The sequence below is a fragment of the Stigmatopora argus genome, chromosome 12 (genome assembly GCF_051989625.1).
Source record: "Stigmatopora argus isolate UIUO_Sarg chromosome 12, RoL_Sarg_1.0, whole genome shotgun sequence".
Lineage (NCBI taxonomy): Eukaryota > Metazoa > Chordata > Actinopteri > Syngnathiformes > Syngnathidae > Stigmatopora > Stigmatopora argus.
This window is the reverse complement of record NC_135398.1, coordinates 9,211,319-9,228,463: the sequence shown is the minus strand read 5'-3', so window position 1 is coordinate 9,228,463 and position 17,145 is coordinate 9,211,319. Positions and strand designations below refer to the sequence as shown.

At 39.9% G+C, this 17,145-nt stretch overlaps 1 protein-coding gene across 2 annotated transcripts; it reads left to right on the top strand.

The window, feature by feature from the left end:
• The first annotated feature begins 8,185 nt into the window (after positions 1-8,185).
• LOC144085932 (oxysterol-binding protein-related protein 1) lies at positions 8,186-16,845 on the top strand. 2 transcript variants are annotated; one of them, XM_077615625.1, is made up of 15 exons: positions 8,186-8,224; positions 8,306-8,384; positions 8,510-8,616; positions 11,771-11,960; positions 13,385-13,460; positions 13,932-14,066; positions 14,494-14,591; positions 14,664-14,846; positions 14,912-15,019; positions 15,092-15,181; positions 15,357-15,483; positions 15,571-15,687; positions 15,774-15,897; positions 16,281-16,371; positions 16,662-16,845. In XM_077615625.1, the coding sequence occupies exons 4-15, from the start codon at positions 11,908-11,910 to the stop codon at positions 16,762-16,764; spliced, it is 1,305 nt and encodes a 434-aa protein (XP_077471751.1). In that variant the 5' UTR covers positions 8,186-8,224; positions 8,306-8,384; positions 8,510-8,616; positions 11,771-11,907; the 3' UTR covers positions 16,765-16,845. The 2 variants fall into 2 exon arrangements, with proteins under 2 accessions (XP_077471751.1, XP_077471750.1); XM_077615624.1 differs by lacking the exons at positions 8,186-8,224; positions 8,306-8,384; positions 8,510-8,616 and adding an exon at positions 9,600-9,802.
• The last annotated feature ends 300 nt before the right edge of the window (positions 16,846-17,145 follow it).

The window sequence follows — 17,145 nt, the reverse complement described above, 5'->3', positions numbered from 1 at the left end:
CGCCGCCGGTGTTGTCCAAATTATAGTAAAAATCAATGTTCGTCTACCATCAATGGCAGTCCGGGAATAAGCACTCTTGGGCAGGCAGATGTAGCAGAACCGAGCCGTAAAATGACAGCAATCGGGTCAAATCCATCCTAAAACAGCATTTAATGATTAAATACAAATACTGGATGATATCGCGATGGAGGCAAAAAAACGTCTATAGACGTCCATTCGCCAAACGGCTCAAAACGCTCTCAAATTCGGTCAAATCCAGCTGAAAACAGCGTTTAATGATTAAATACAAATACTAGTATTTGTATTTAATCATTAAACTAACAAATACTAGTACGACCTGTCCGTCTGTCAAACGTCCGTCGGCGAAACGTCTTTAGGCGAATCATCCGGTCACGACATCATCATTGCTCGCTATCGGCACACCAGTATCACACCTGCCACAAGCAGGTGCATGTCAATGTTCCCTCTAATTTTTCATGTAAAACATGCTGTAAAACAAGAAAAACATGAGTGGACAGAGCTACTGCCACTGGCTGCCACTTAAACGGCACCATCATGGGGAAAGGGGTAAAAAAATAAAAAAAATAAATAAAAAAAAAAAAAAAAAAAAATTAAAAAAAAAAAAATTGATCTTTCATATTAGGACGGGGGCCGCAAATTATCGTCCCGCGGGCCGCAGTTGGCCCGCGGGCCGCAAGTTTGAGACCCCTGATCTATACTCTTCATTTTAATTTGATCCTAAAGCAGAAAGTCGGAACTCATGATTTACTTTCCCGGGCCACACAAAATGATGCGGCGGGCCAGATTTGGCCCTCGGGCCGCCACTTTGACACATGTGATGTAAATGTAAACATTACATGGCCAAAATGCACTGGAAACTTATTGCTATTGTAATTGTAAATGTTTTTAAACACTCAATATTTATATATTGGTTGGTCAAGTAAGCATTTCAAACTAGATTAGGTGAGAGGAGCTTCTATTGAAATCAATTTTATTTTAATATTCCCCTCGAATACAACATAAAACTGGGAAACCAACGCACTCTGAGGACAGACTTTATCCAATGAAGATAATAAACGTTTAGAAATAAATGAATGTGATGTCATGTTAGTTGCAAATACAGGACAGTACCTATGCAACTAAAGAGGGTAAAGTATAACTCTTGTCCTTAAAGGTCCTCCTGAATGATCTTTGTAGAATTATATTAGCCAAACAAACTAAAATTAACATGATCACAGCGTACATACCCCTGTTGTACTCTTAAGAACATCTGCATATCTATTACATTATAGCCATATTGTGACAAAGTACGTTGAATGGCATAACACAGGCTGCAGAAAAATAATAGCCATATTTTTTCTTGGTCCCGCATTAACCTTTATATGGATGATCAGTCTAATTTTCTGTGATCACCAGACCGCACAACGATGGATGTAGTGGCAATGCCATGGAAACGTGAGGTAATTACAGATATCACCACAGTGAATTAGTGGTGCACCTGCATCCGTGGAGAGATTTCACAGGCGCAAACCAGATGATTAGATGGGTTTTGTGCTCTGACCAAGATAGGGATTTGCAATTTCCTTGCTGTGAATCGTTAATATAATGCACCCAGTTAGCCTTTTCCTTTCTGAAAACCATTCACTAAGACTTCATATTGAATAAGTGGGCGGCACAAATAATTCAATCGTCGTTCCTCCCTCTGAACGTGCACACAAAAAAAGCCAAAAAATAAATAAATTATTCGGGACTTTAACATGGGTGCAATCTGTTCCTTTGCAGAAGGCTTTGGCAGTCTTATTTACTTTCTGACTCTTTGCCGCCGATAGCCCAGCTGAGGCCCAAAAGAAGTGAAAAACACTACAGATTGGACTGCAAGCCGCTGAAGGGGCTCAGCAAGAATTGCTGTTATTTTCCACCAAATTGGACACAGTAACATCATCTGACAGAGTAGCTTACATTGTGACATGGGGGAGGATGGTCACAATATATTGCAAGGAAAAACATTTGTTACGTGACAGTGTGAATTATTATTTGTAGATTTTATTTGCAAATTGAGCTGAGCAGACTAAATTAATTTTAAAAAGTGAATATATACTGCTCAACAAAGATAATTAGATCTGGAGCAGATCCCATTTTAGGCAAATTACCTCAATGGCTACCATTTACGACAATAAACGTTCAATCTATTAGGAATGATCACTCCTGGCCACTAATTCAAATTGATTGGACTTCTGCCATCAGTGAAAACCAATGAGTATGTTCAACATGTGTTGGGTTTAAACATTTTTGGGAAAAACAAGGTCCTAAGATTGTCGCTGGATTTGGAAAGACCTGAAGTAACTCATTTGAATATGAAGGACACTCAGAAACCAAGCCCCGTGGGTCCACATGCGCACACAGGCTTCAATGTTGTCGATTATATTAAGCCTGCTGTGGGATTCTATTATTTTTCCACTCAAGTTTTTGCATGTGGATCCTGCTTTGGACTAGTGAGGGTAGAATTGTATAATAGCCTGTTTAACCACTCCTACGCCTCCATTCCAAAATAACAGCTACAATTAAGTGATCACATGTAAAGCACCCAAGAGTTTCTACCTTGTTGATTTTTTAATGCGTCTTGACATTTTGATCATGTTGTGTCAAGATGTCACAATATCTATAAGATTAGGCCTGGTTAACTGCAAATGATTATAGCATCAAATCCCCCACAAAAAGTATGTTAATATGTATTAATAATTTTATTTAATTCTGATATTCAGCTGCCAGGCCCTTTAACAAAAGAAATGGTTGAATATTAAGACCAACCGTATGTATATATGTGCAGCTATGTGTATGTATGTATATATATATATATATATTTATATGTATGTGTATGTATGTATATATATATATATATATATATATATATATATATATATATATATATATATATATATATATGTATATATATATATTTCAGCAAAATGCTTATTTATTAATTAATTTATTTGTCACCTATTCATTTATGTCTGAAATGTCTTTTTCTGTGTCTGTATTCTCACTCTTGCTACTGTGACAGTGAAATTTTCCCGTTATCTAATCTAATCTAATAAATTGGTATGTTATTAAAATACAGCAGTGACGACACAAATAAAATGCAAACAAAAAAATTATACCATCTTAGTTGAAAACTATGACATCAGATAACAATAATATGTCTTGTATGTCATGCCATGAAGGTTGATAAGAGCTCGCATGGAAACATTTTTGAGGGCCAAAGAGATCCTTGATTGACTTGCCAGTCCAATATTCCGTCTCCTGCTGCTGGCATTTAGCTTTGAGTGTGCCTGCTCATGATGTGAGCTCGTTAAATTTTTCATTAATCCTCAAAACTCAGGCGCTCCACCCTCCTTTCAAATCAGCAACAAATCTTAACTAGAACAACAGCACAATTGATTTCATACACTGAATTAGTAGAGTTGGTTGTCTATGAAACTATTTTCTAACATTCTTCATAGAATATATTATTTAATCCTAATTGATATTCATGATCTTAGACTGTGGACCCACATACTTAACCATGTTGTTTGCTACTACTGGCTAGAATAATTCAACGTACACTTATTTCTGTACTTAAGGAATTAGATGTCCTTACGTCAAGACAATTCACAAATACAATTTTGCTCTAATGTACATTCTATCCTACTATGGAAATGAGATGCATTATGCTGCCTCTTGCACGCTAAAACATATAGTTTATATGTGCATATACAGTATTTTCTTACAATGACAGTTCACTGAGATTCTTCAATATAAAAAGCAAAGAATGGAACAGATGCTTTTGACAATGATAAACGACAATTTATGTGATAGCTGGACATGAAACTTTTCAACACTTGGTAGAACATAGAAATTCCACAAAGACATTGAAATGGCTAATCTTATTGTGTGCGGTCGTTTGGTCGCTTGTCTTTTGGTAGCCGTCTTTTGGTCGCCGGTCTTTTGGTCGCCCGGACCCAAACAACGGGCGACCAAAAGACCGGCGACCAAAAGACCGGCGACCAAAAGACCGGCGACCAAAAGACCGGCGACTAAAAGACCGGCGACCAAAAGACCGGCGACCAAAAGACCGGCGACCAAAAGACCGGCGACCAAGTACCTACCAATCTTATGGTGCCATTTTTTAGATTTTCAAAACTATAGAAAATCACAACATTAGAACTGGAAGGGGAACCTTGCTTTTGATTTGATTTGAAACACTCAGTGCCATAAATTCTATGAGGTGAGTGTCACCAGAGAACCTTTCTCGTGTAAAAATCTATGAGAAACACATTTCTGGCACAATTCGGGCATGGCTGTTCAAGTGTCCACTGAATTGACACATTAAAAAAAAACTTTTGAGGATTGAAAAACTGACTCTCAGACACATTTGACTTTCCTCCAGGGTCATTTATATTCTCAGGCAGTCATAATTTTCTCCCACTCTAGTTGTGAGGGGAATATGTCCCTCTCTCTTTCTTCTGTTTCCTCTGGTTGCTTCTCCTAGTCCTGCTGTTGCCCGCTGTCCACTCCAAAAAATGTCTCTGCAGGGGATTCTATCGCCAGGTTCCTTTTGTAACAGCGACCTCACTTTGCCTCCATTATCTTGTCATTTGTGAGGGATTACGCGCCGGACACCGCCCCCTTCGCTTAAGAAGTGTGACGGCTGACAGTAATTTCCATGCTAATTAAGACCTTGTCCAGTGATCCGCTTCCTTCTTGCCTGTCCTGATTAGATGAATATGCATGAATCAATGGTTGAAATGGTGGTACTTTTCAGTCATCAAGACACCCTCAACTTCAGAAGTGTGAGGTGGGTTTGCTAACGACTTGTCCTCCGTGATGCCAAATACAACAATTATGTAAATTAAATTTTGTTTTCCAACAGGTCCGTATAGGACAATTTACATTATATTGTTCTATAATTTGAAACAGATCAGATGAAAAGATTCCCTTTGGTCTAAACATTCATTTGTCCATCAAGCTATTGATGAATTGGAAATCGTCACAATAATAAACACATAACCACATGTGTTCATTGGTTGAGATTTAATAGAACCTGACGTGTTTTATTTTACACAGCATGGTGCAAACACTATATCTAGGTCACATCTTCAGAAACACACTTGTGGAAAAATTAATACAGGTCGACATATTTTGATCATCAGAACAATTTTTAGGATTTGTTATGCACGTGAAAGTTGGGAGTCATCAAGTTCACAGGACATTTCATCCACAGCGCAGATAGCAAAAGATGTCACAGAGGACGATGAAATTGTAACTATGCTGGAAGGTATGATGACCTTATTGAATGTGCGGAATAGACTGGCCTAAGCCATTTTAGTGTTGCTTCAGTTTTTAAAAGAAAAAAGCCTTTTTCCCTCAGCTGCCGAGAGAAGAGAGGCAAGGCGGCGGGATGAGAGACTTTTGGAAGCTGCCAGAGAGGGGGATATTTCCACCTTGTCTAAGATAGTTAGTGTCAAGTTTCAGCATCTGAGAACATATTTTTCAATTGAATTGTTTTCTAATTTTGTACCCTCACTCTTTTAACCTCCTAGGACCCGGCGTCCACTTATGATGTGGACATAATTTTTTCTCAGAAACTACATCATGTAAAAAGATAATTCTTTGTTTTTGCACTCGTCTGGTCCCAATTAGCCTAAATATCAAAGAGAAAATAAAAATGCATGCAAGAGTCGGGGTCTTAGGAGGTTAAATGAAAATGTTACTGTGCAAAACTGTACTAGAGATCATAAATGTATTGTGAAATGAAAGGCCTCAACTGGGAAAACTGAGCCTTATCATTTTTGTAAAGACTTAATTTATCTGTAGTGTAGGGTGAGTTCAATTGTTTGTGTTATTTATGTTTTATGCTCTTTGTTGCAGCTTGGTGGTAAAGAAGTCCATGTGCATTGCAAGGATTCGGTGGGCAATACGCCTTTACATTGTGCTGCCTACAGATGGCACAAGCAGTGCATAATAAGATTGCTAAAAAGCGGTGCCTGCCTGAATCTCCAAAACAACCAAGGTCTATACCTTTTAATTTCCATCAAATCTCATGTTAAGGCATGGCTTTCACATTTACAACAACTTAGTGATGATCACCTAATTATTCTGCATTAAAATTTGATTAGCCATTTTGATGAGGAAGTTCCATTTTCCTATCAGTAAAATTTAATAAGACCTCTCAGAAGGTTAACATACTTACCCTGTGTTTTAAATAAATGTATGGTGCATTTCAGGGCAAACGGCATTGGACCTGGTCCGCACTCATGAACTCAAGCAAATTGTAATTGACCATCAGGACAATGTGAGGATGCTTCATGATCTATTTTTGTTCGTGAGAAATATATATGTATTTTACAACTAAGAAATGCCTCATATTTGGGGTGCAGTGTTTACAATCCTCGAGGGCAGACAAAACACTTGTCAAATTTGCAATGGGTAAATTTTCTATTACCCACTATGGGAACAAATCTAAATTTTCTGGGAATTGTGTTTGTTTTGTGGAGAACACCTGCTCCCTCATTCAGACAGAACCAGAGTCCTGGCCTCATTGAGCCTTGAAGTAATAGAAATGACAACATTGTTCTCTCACTAGCCTGACAAATGTCTATTTTTTTTCTAAACCAGGAAACAAATAGCATCTTGCAGAAGATTGAAGGCCCACTTTGGAAGGTAAGCAGATGTGTTCCTGTCCTCTCAATATAAGGAAACATGTCCTTTATCCGACCTCTCTACGTCAACCTATTGGTGGCAATTGATTTCTATTCCGGTTAACAGGATGAGACATTTATTGCCGTCAATGCCGGCGAATATGTCTGTCTTGGACTGAGGTTTTTTTCTATAGACATTCATTGTTCTGCATGTTATTGTATAATATCTCTTTTTTTTATTTCCACACCAGAATTCAAGGCTAATTTGGATGGAGACTTCACTGGGTGGTAATTGAGGATGGAACTGTTTCATGGTATTGCAGGCAGTAAGAACAATTTTTCAGAGTTGCCATTTGAGCACTGGAAGCTAAACAAATACTAAATGATTAACATAAACTATTTCTAGGGCTGAGTCAGGAGTTGGTGTTAGAAGACAAGGCTGCAGATCTTTAGCAAAATCTTACTGCATGGTAAGTATTTACATTGTGTGTAAGTTGGCTGTATGGTTTGACCACTCGTTATTTTGTCTCCTTGTAGTGTTGTACTTAAAGGAGTTCAATGAAGAAAAGTTCCAGACAATCTGTCTGTTTTTAAAGGGGGAAAAAGCACTTCACAGTGCGCTTAATTAGCACACAAATTGCATATATATATGGATTTCAATTTCAATGCCAGTTAATAAACGGACTTAAATTTTTTGTTTACTTTTTAGTAACTTTGAGATTATTTATTTATTGGGTCACTATTTCTTAATTTGTGCAAATGTGAACAAAATGTAGTGTGTTTTGGTTTATGGAATGTTTGATTATTGCACCTTTATGACTCAATTTCTGAAAGTTTTACTCTGTTTCTTTAGACGAATAAATCAGGAACTTGCAGTCATAAAGAAGAAAAAGAAAAACAACATTATTTGTATTTTCATATGCGGCACCCCAGTTTTGCTCTTTCTTTTTTTTAAATCCTTGTGTTTTTTGAGAATGCAGGGTTAACCCTGCGTTATATTATGGATTTAAATTGGGTGCCAAAAAAAGGAATTACTTGACTTTTTAGGGTAACAATTTGTAGCAATATATTTAGGCAAAAAATATGATGAAGTTCATTTTTGGAATGAGGAACTAAACAGAATTTTAAATTATGAATGGAACTAGGGTAATTCCTTTTAAAATTTGTGAACCGAACTTTTGAAATGAATATTTTTCTGGGTCATGCTGATAGGCATTTTCATATAATTCCAGGTTAAACCATGGGATCATTGCTTCTTCAGGCTGAAGTGCGCTGACAATTCTGCACTGTGTTTCAAAGTCCCCTCAAAGACCGACTCTGTGGCTTCAAGAAAAGTGAACTACTTCTACTCTGCTGTATTGCTTCACGCTTAGGCAATGACAAACTGTGTGTTAAAATGTGCCTACTACTTCTACTCTCAGAGGTGGTTGGATGCCTTTCAGGCGCACTCTTCTTACAGCACTCGCCATTGCACCCCCCGGCAGCAAATGGACCACGAGGATGAAGACTACAGCGTTGTGACCAGCGACGTAACGCAAGCTTTGCAGGTAAGATTAAAATTAAGCAGCTTGATGATGGTAAATCACGTGTGTCGCTTAGTTCTCAAATCTTTCTGCACTGCCCCGCAGGCCGCCATTGTGTGCCAGCAAAAACTCGAGAGTGAGGTTTCCATTTTTAACTCAATGGTGAAGAACGAGCAGAACTCTGGTTAGCACTAACAGTCACTTATTTATATACAGCTCAATGTTTTCTTTTGTTTTTTCTATTTTAATCATATGCTTTTTGTACGTTAACTACCAGTACTCTTTTGAAAATAATTTCTCTTTTTTTAGGACTGGCTGCACCTCTTGTCCTGAAAGCCAAAGACACCAGTCAGCTGTCTAGTGAAACTTGTGCTGCTCTCCAGCTCTGCCTTCAGCTGTTGTCTAAACAAGTGGAGGTAGTGCCATACACTATTTATTAAAAATGAAGGGGAAAAAAGTGAATTTTAAAGTCCCACTTTCACCTCAGGTGGTTCTTTACTGAATTCAGTAGATTGGCCACAACCCGTCATACTTTGCGAAATCATCCCAAAAAGCTCAAAACAGTTTCAATCCCATTTCACTGTTGGCCTGGAAGCCAGAGTCAGTAACCAGAACCAGTAACCAGTTCTTATTACTTAAATATAGTGAGTAATGATCTTGAGATGACAAACACAGCATGCGACACACAACTATAGTTGGTACACGGTCGATTGGTCGCCGATCTTTTGGTCGCCCGGAAGGTTATTGATAATTACCATTTAAATCGTTGCTCAAATTCCCTAAATACAAACTGCGAATTACTATTTAGTCATACTTAATGCCCTATTAATTATTAGGCTAAAGAAAAGCTCAAAATTTCCCGGTTTTTTATTGATTTTTGTTGGAGAACTTGTTAAGACCCTGACTGACGTCGCTTCTTAAAGGGACAACACATGTACATACAAACTCTTATACACTCACACATCGGCTCAGTGAAACTGCTCATGGCCATTTATGGCTTTTATTGATGCGTAGACCGTGTTGTTTTACCTTGTTTTGTCGCCAGTCTTTTGGTCGTCGGTCTTTTGGTCGCCGGTCTTTTGGTCGCCCGTTGTCGCGGTCCGGGCGACCAAAAGACCGCGACCAAAAGACGGCGACTAAAAGACCGGCGACGAATCGACCGCACACGCTATAAGTTCAGCTTAAAACTAGACAATTTCACACTAGTGTGGTTTTGTTGGCCTCAAGAAGGATACTGAATACCTCCCTTTCACATACAGTACTTTGTTCATGTGCCAAATGAAGTTGTTGCAGGCACGCATTCTGGCCCACTTGTCCCAGTGGCCGGGATGTGCCCCTGGGTGGGAAGGGGAGGAGGTGGTCTGTATGGTAATCACTGGGAAAAGATCCCCTTTAATGCTTAGGTCAGCATTTAGCGTGCAGATCAGCGCACACTCGCACATACAATCGTATACTCAAGAGGGGCTCGGAAAAAGAGGAAGCTGAGGTATGTTGGCGCTTGAGGATATTGGGCAGTTCAGGTCTAGGCGAGTGTGCTGAAAACACACGGGCCAGCAAGCTTTTACGTGTTAGAGGAGACACAAGGACAGCTTTCCCATTCAGGTAGAAACCGCTTGATTCTATTTTTCAGCCAATCCGCTCTGCTTATTCTGTTCGCCCTTAATGTATGTTAGTTTGATGTTGACGGGCACAAAACTAAGAATGTGAAATCGAGTGTGTTCAAAGTGCTAATGACTGCCGTACAGTCCGTCTCCTCTTTTGAATTGAAACCAGCCTTTGATGGATTCTGCACAATTCTTTGCCGTTTCAATCACATTTTTTACTAGGTTGTATTTAGATGAGCTTCTGAGATTCGAGGATAAAACTCGCATGTTTACACAGGGAAGTGTGCATTGCCTGTGCGCATCATCATTGCATGAATGACCAACAGCTGCTGTCCTGTCAGAGGGATGAGGCTGACCCTGTTAAACCAGGCATGAAAAATGCCATAACAAAGGCTAAATGAATCCCAAGAAGTCATCCGGAGTAAAAATGGCCCCATAATCTCTTTTTTTCATGTTAAGATGCTGACTCTTAGTATACTAAGTGGATTATATTTCCACCAGTGCTGAGACTGGCTGTATTATAGGCATTAACACTAATGCCACCATCCCATTAGTCCATGTATCACCATCCAATTATGTGAAGTCGTATTTTCTCCCGAATATTTGGGCAAATATCGGATAAAAAAGTGCACTTACTTCCACATTGTTAACCCTCAGAGGTGAGCACATGGACCAATTTTGTGCCTGTTTTAGTGTGCATGCCCAGATGATTTTCTTTTTGAGATAGTCACCAACATATCTTGGCACAGGTCTAAACTCTACCTTTAGGGCTGTTTGCCAAGGACAAGCACTACCCCCAACTCTCCCATCGGCACGGCTATTGCACACAGCATCAATGGGGCTTAAAATAGATGCGTTAGGGCTCAGGCAAATGGGACGCAGGAGAGGGTGAAAGAGCTAGCACGGATTGTTGCACAACCAATTTTGGTCTTCCATGATGACTTTCAAGCTTCCAACTGCCAAAGAACATCTCTTAAATGTTGCTTTTTATGCAAATGTCCATGTGAACATTAGTTTACAATTCACATTTATTAATGTGTGTTGGCACAGACTTGTTTTCTACATTACTTGTGATTTTTGTGGCTTCAATTTTGAGTAATGGACAGCACAAGATGATTGGAACACTAATCTGCTGCATCTCTCAATGGCTTGGCTCAAGTTGCACTGAAGGAGACATTCCATTCCTTTGTACAGACTTATAGACTTGAGGTATTTGGTTCTGATATTAGAGGAAATCAGATCTAATGGCAAAATCATAAATATGATGACCAGGACTGATCAATACTCCATGCCATATAAAACAGGAGAGAACAAAATGTGCCAGACGCAGATTTCAGAACTATTTATAACATTTTCTTATCATTATTATTACATAAACACCCTCAAACCCCAAACAACGGGCGACCAAAAGACCGGCGACCAAAAGACCGGTGACCAAAAGACCGGCGACAAAACAAGGTAAAACAACATGGTCTACGCATCAATAAAAGCCAACAATGGCCATGAGCAGTTTCACTGAGCTGACGACGTGTGTGTATAAGAGTTTGTATGTACATGAGTTGTCCCTTTAAGAAGGTACGTCAGTCAGGGTCTTAACAAGTTCTCCAACAAAAAACAAAAGTCCGCGAAATTTGGAGCTTTTCTTTAGCCTAATAATTAATAGGGCATTAAGTATGACTAAATAGTAATTCACAGTTTTTATTTAGGGAATTTGAGCAACGATTTAAATGGTAATTATCAATAACCTTCCGGGCGACCAAAAGACCGGTGACCAATCGAGCGTGTACCTAGATACAATGAGCTCGCTTCCACAAGCCGAGGGCACCATGTTATGGGAGGAAAAGCCTCACGTGGCCTCTCATTGGACCACAACGCCGAGGCGGGGTGGGCAGGGGAGTTGGCACGTGGATGGAGTGTCTTATTTGCGGACAGCCAACCGACAAGGCTGTCATCATCCGCCCCGCAGAGTCCGAGTCGGAGCTGTCCGTGAGTGGCTTCCTGTCCGTGGCCAGCTACTCCTGTGAAGAGGACGAGGAGAGAGACGCCCCCCTTCCCAACAGCAGCAGCCGCCGCCTGCCCAGCGTGCTCGGGGGGGCCGCCGGGATGTCAGGGGAGGGTAACCATGGCAACCAGAACAATGCTGCCAAAAAACACAGGTGAGATGCGCTCTGGTAATGATGTTAATTTTTGTTAAAATGGATAGGATCTCTTTTCGCATCAACGGTAGACAATGAGTTAGGTATTTTATTTTTATTTTTTAAAGTAAGATGACAAGCTTCGTGGAGTATCCTGATAAAAAGGTGTATTGTAAAAGGACACCATCTTTCCACTCCAGTGTGTTTTCCTTGGCAGGTGTGTTTGTATGCGCATCCATTCCACAGAGAATAACCTGTTTTGTTTTTCTTCCCCGATCTGACTCTCCTGACCCAATCACGCATGAGTATGGAGGTTATTTTTCTTCTGAAAAAAGGGACAAGCATTCATTTCCTTAGAGGCTCATTCCAACTTGGCTTCTCTTGCTTGATGCAACAAGTTTTCTTTGAATAATTTAGCAGGTTCTCAGAAAAAAAAGTGTTTCACTTGACTCACCCACATAATAAAAGGAACACTCTTAACAAATGAAACCATTGTTTTGCACAAACAATAGGAGAAGGCCACCTTAATGAAAACAAATGTCCTCTATTTTTGGCAGAGGTGCGAGAAAAATAATGTGGGTCCAAAGTGGGTCTGTCTTGCATTGCTGCTCTACTTTGAAGAGCACAGATGGAGCCCAACTCCCTACCAAGCAGCCTATTCCCATCTTGTTTATTTAAAAGAAATAATGGCATTTATTTGGTTAGACAGACACCATCTGCTTGCTGCTTAAATAACAGCCTTGCACTTGTGACAGATGGAGACGAGCAACTGCGTGCGTTTGCAAATTTGCTGGAAGATGGAATGTTGCACTACGTTCATAAGCTCCACATTTCAGGATGGAACAAAATTGGACAAACATCTACTGATGCCCGTGGCCGGGTCAGATGCTCATTAGCTTTCAGGTGTCAGGTGGCTTTGTTCAGATGGATTATCTTGCATGGAGCTTTTCAAATGGTCTAAACTTCCATCCAAAGGCAACATTTCCCAATGGGTTGTTTTCTCCAAATCACCAGAATATTATGTAAAAGCATGGGTGTCAAATATTTAGATATTTTTCTCCCCCTCCAAAATACGTGAAAAATTATCTGTCTGAAAGATTAAGGACTATATTCACTGTATTTTTAAAATCAAAATTAAAAAACTCTAAAAATACTGTATGCAGTTGTTAAAACAGATCTGGGAAGCTTTTTTGGTTGCTTTTTATTAAAGATGTCCGTCAATAAAAAGATCAAAATGGAATATAAATAAATAGATGAAAAAGGGAATAGTTGCATACTTGAATTTTCCTTTTTAATTAAAATGGAACACGTGTAAAAAAAATGTCTCTACTAATACTATTAAGAGAAAAGATCCGTATGTAAATGGGTAACCCGCTGGGCAGAGTTTGTTTATTCTGAACATGCTTTTAATATGTCCTTCTAACATTGTTATTGTTGTTCCATAGAGTATCTTTACCAGCTCCTATGTTCTCCAGAAATGATGTCAGCATCTGGAGCATCTTGAAAAAATGCATCGGCATGGTGAGGATAAGACAAACTTTTAGATAAATGTGGATGACTAAAAAAATATACTTGTTTAATTTCACGCTTGGCTTTGTAGACCATTCCAGTAAACTAATTTTAGCACACAATTAAACGGACAATTTCCTTCATGTCCCCTTTTCCCTCATTAGCTTTCATTGACAATTATAAATCCATCCAATCCCTTTTCACTTGGAGGCCTGCCTGGCTGTGAATGACCAAGGCCAGTCTTCCCAAAAAAAACTTTTAAAGTCCAAAGCACTAAAGAACAGACTTTAATTGTCCCTCAGAACAAAAAGTATCACATTGCTCAAAATGCATGTATAATATATGTTACAGTTGGCCATATAGGGTAAACATTAAATCATCACAGTCAATGGCAGAGGAGACAATGAACTTTTCAAAACTCACTCAGACCTTTTTCCTCTGGATTTATGATTGATGTAAATGTCTAATCATGTCCACTCTCAGGAGCTTTCCAAGATCGCCATGCCAGTTATTTTAAACGAGCCGCTGAGTTTTCTCCAGAGGCTCACTGAATACATGGAGCACACCTACCTCATCCATCGGGCGAACGCCACCACTGACTCTGTCGAACGGATGAAGGTAACACAACTGTGTATAAGACGGACTCTTTCCAAAAAATTGGAAAATCATGCAAATTTAGGGATATAAATGAGAATTACCCCGATATTCTGTTCATTCTTTTTATATCGCATATCCTCACATTTGGGGTGAAGATGCCAAAGCCTGACCCAGCTAAATGGGAAGAATTCTTTACATTAGGAGATTTCAAAATTAAGCTATTCTGGAAGTGTATATATTTTTTTCTATTGAAAATTTCAAAATAGAACATTTTCTATGACAAAAATGAACGGGCGTTTTGAACGCTACAAGTTGATTATTTTTTTGGAAAGGACTTTAGTTATTTGGAAAGGGTCTCCGTATTTTTGACAAAGGGCAGTTAGGTTCTTTGGCACACATTTCCTTTACAATGTGGGAAGTGTCGCCATCCTCACTCGTCTATCGCCAGTGCGTTGCAGCGTTCGCGGTATCCGCTGTGGCGTCACAATGGGAGAGGACCGGCAAACCCTTCAATCCCCTCCTGGGCGAAACCTATGAGCTCATCAGGTCCGACATTAAACTGCTTTGCCAGATAAACATAGAACTGAAACATTAAGTCTTTGCCTCGTTCGTCTACAGGGAAGATTTGGGCTTTAGGTGGGTGGCTGAGCAGGTGAGCCATCACCCTCCCGTCAGTGCCTTTCACGCAGAGGGCCTCCAAGAGGATTTTGTCTTCCATGGCTCCATCTACCCCAAAATCAAGTTTTGGGGGAAGAGCATAGAAGCTGAGCCCAAAGGAATCATCACACTGGAACTTCCCAAGCAAGTATCAAAGCGCCACGTGATTTCAGTCATGTCTTCTCCCTTACATATGTCCTTCTTCATAGGTACAATGAAGCCTACACCTGGACAAACCCCACCTGCTGCGTCCACAACATCATTGTCGGCCAGCTTTGGATCGAGCAGTACGGCAGCGTGGAGGTCGTCAATCACAAGTAATTGCAGCGGCGCCCGAGTTGCGTGAACGTGCCATTGCGTGTTGTACCCACAGTGGGATTGTGTGGTAGGACTGGGGAGCGATGCAACATGACCTTCAAACCTTGTGGCCTCTTTGGGAAGGAGCTCCATAAAGTGGAGGGTTACATTCATGACAAAAGGTAGTGTATGACTCCTGCTAAAATGCAGTGGTGGTCCGTGAATTTCCTAGCGACGCCTTCAGCTGTCAGAATCAATCCAACCCTCAAAAACTATTTTATGGCTATAAAACCTCGATTCTACCTATTCATTTTGCAGGAGACCATTTGTATATTTAAAATTTTGTCCTATTTTCAGCAAGCGGAAACTTTGTGCCATATATGGCAAATGGACCGAGTGCTTATACACAGTGGACCCAGCAACATTTGATTCCCACAAAAAGACGGACAGAAGGAATTCAGAGGACAAAAAGGCTTGCAAACGGGTAATTATCTTTTTTCCCCCCTTTTTGTTTGGCTTCCTGTTTAGTCATCGGAAGCCACCCATCTGTGTTTGTGTCATCTGACCCTAGGGTAGCGTAGATGAGGAACCCGAGGAGATGCCGCCGCCTGATGCCGAGACGGTGCAAGTGATCCCTGGAAGCGAGCTCGTTTGGAAGATAACGCCTCGTCCCGGCAACTCGGCCAAGGTCGGCTATCTCAGAAAAACAAAAAAAGGGACCTTTGTTTTTTTTTTTTTTTGTCTGGGTATGTCATAAAACATTTTTTTTTGCAGTTTTACGCCTTCTCCACGTTTGCCATGCAGCTGAATGAGCTGGATGAGAAGATGGATGGACTTCTGCCATACACGGACAGTCGTTTCCGCCCTGATATTCGCGCCATGGAGAATGGAGATATTGGTAGGACTTTCAAAAAGGGGACACGCGTAGCCATTTTAAGCAAATAAAAAAAAAACTTTTAATGCACCAATTATGACCTCCCAGTGCACTCATTCAGCTCATTGGCTGCTATTGACCGCACTAGATTTCCAATCCAAAAAATGGATTAGACACCGAGTGCCGACAATAGCACTGAGAGATTTGCATCCCTGGCCAGTCCTCCCAGTATAGAGTTCAATACTACTATGAAAAATTCTACTTTAGCGAATTATTTGGGGCTGTAACTATAGTGTATCATTGCTAATATTTACATTTTTAATGACCAAAATAGTCACTGCTTATAAAGGTTTAAAGGCCTCAAGTGTCAATTTTTGAATAGCTGTCCACTGCACTGTATTTGGTAGATGTAGCGAGTGCAGAAAAGAAGCGACTAGAGGAAAAACAGAGGACATCCCGGAAAAATCGCAGCAAATCGACAGATGACTGGAAAACAAGGTAATTGGATTCACCTTGACTTAGTTTTACTCTGCTCTGTTCTGCGCTCAGCTGGATAGAGTCCACTACTGCACTATCTTTTTACACCTCAGGGCCCAGGTTAATTTCAAATCCAGGTGGATTAGGGTCATCCTAGAAAAGAAATTAAATATATATAACAAAAATCAAATGGTGTAATTTGAAGTAAGAATGTAGGACTGCGTGCATTCATGCTGTCAAATGAGCAAACAATTCCCAATTTATCAGTGTATTTCTTGACCTATTTGATTATGAACCGTTGACATCCATAGGTGGTTTCACCAAGGAGCTAACCCGCACAACAAAGGTCAAGACTGGCTTTACTTGAAAAGCTACTGGGACAGGCAGTTCATGCAGCTGCCTGACATCTACTAGGACTAACAAAGGTGCATTTGGACTTCTTTTTCATTTTAAACATTTCTGAGATTTTCCCTGGATGATGGTTTTACTGCTTTTTATTAACAGCAAATGTCAAGATCATTAAGATGTTATAGAAATTTTATCCGGTTAACTTTTTTTTTTTTTTTTTACATGGCGGGATCATGTATAGATTAGAGGATTAGAGCATTACATTGGCTCAGATGATTTTTTTGTCTGTCAGTACTATAGGCTGCCCTCTTACTGTGATTTTTTTGTTTTGTGTACTTCTAGCAATATGCATAAATATGTAGCATATATGCATGTGACTATATAAAAGCTTTTGGGGGATAACTCTTGTTTTTGCTTGGTTTAATTAAAGAAATAAATGATATATTG

Coding starts and splice junctions, on each gene's coding strand:
- LOC144085932 (XM_077615625.1), top strand. CDS start 11,908: ATGTCAGGGGAGGGTAACCATGGCAACCAGAACAATGCTGCCAAAAAA. Junction 14,067..14,493: donor ACTCTGTCGAACGGATGAAG/GTAACACAACTG, acceptor GTCTATCGCCAG/TGCGTTGCAGCGTTCGCGGT. Junction 15,688..15,773: donor GTCCCGGCAACTCGGCCAAG/GTCGGCTATCTC, acceptor TTTTTTTTGCAG/TTTTACGCCTTCTCCACGTT.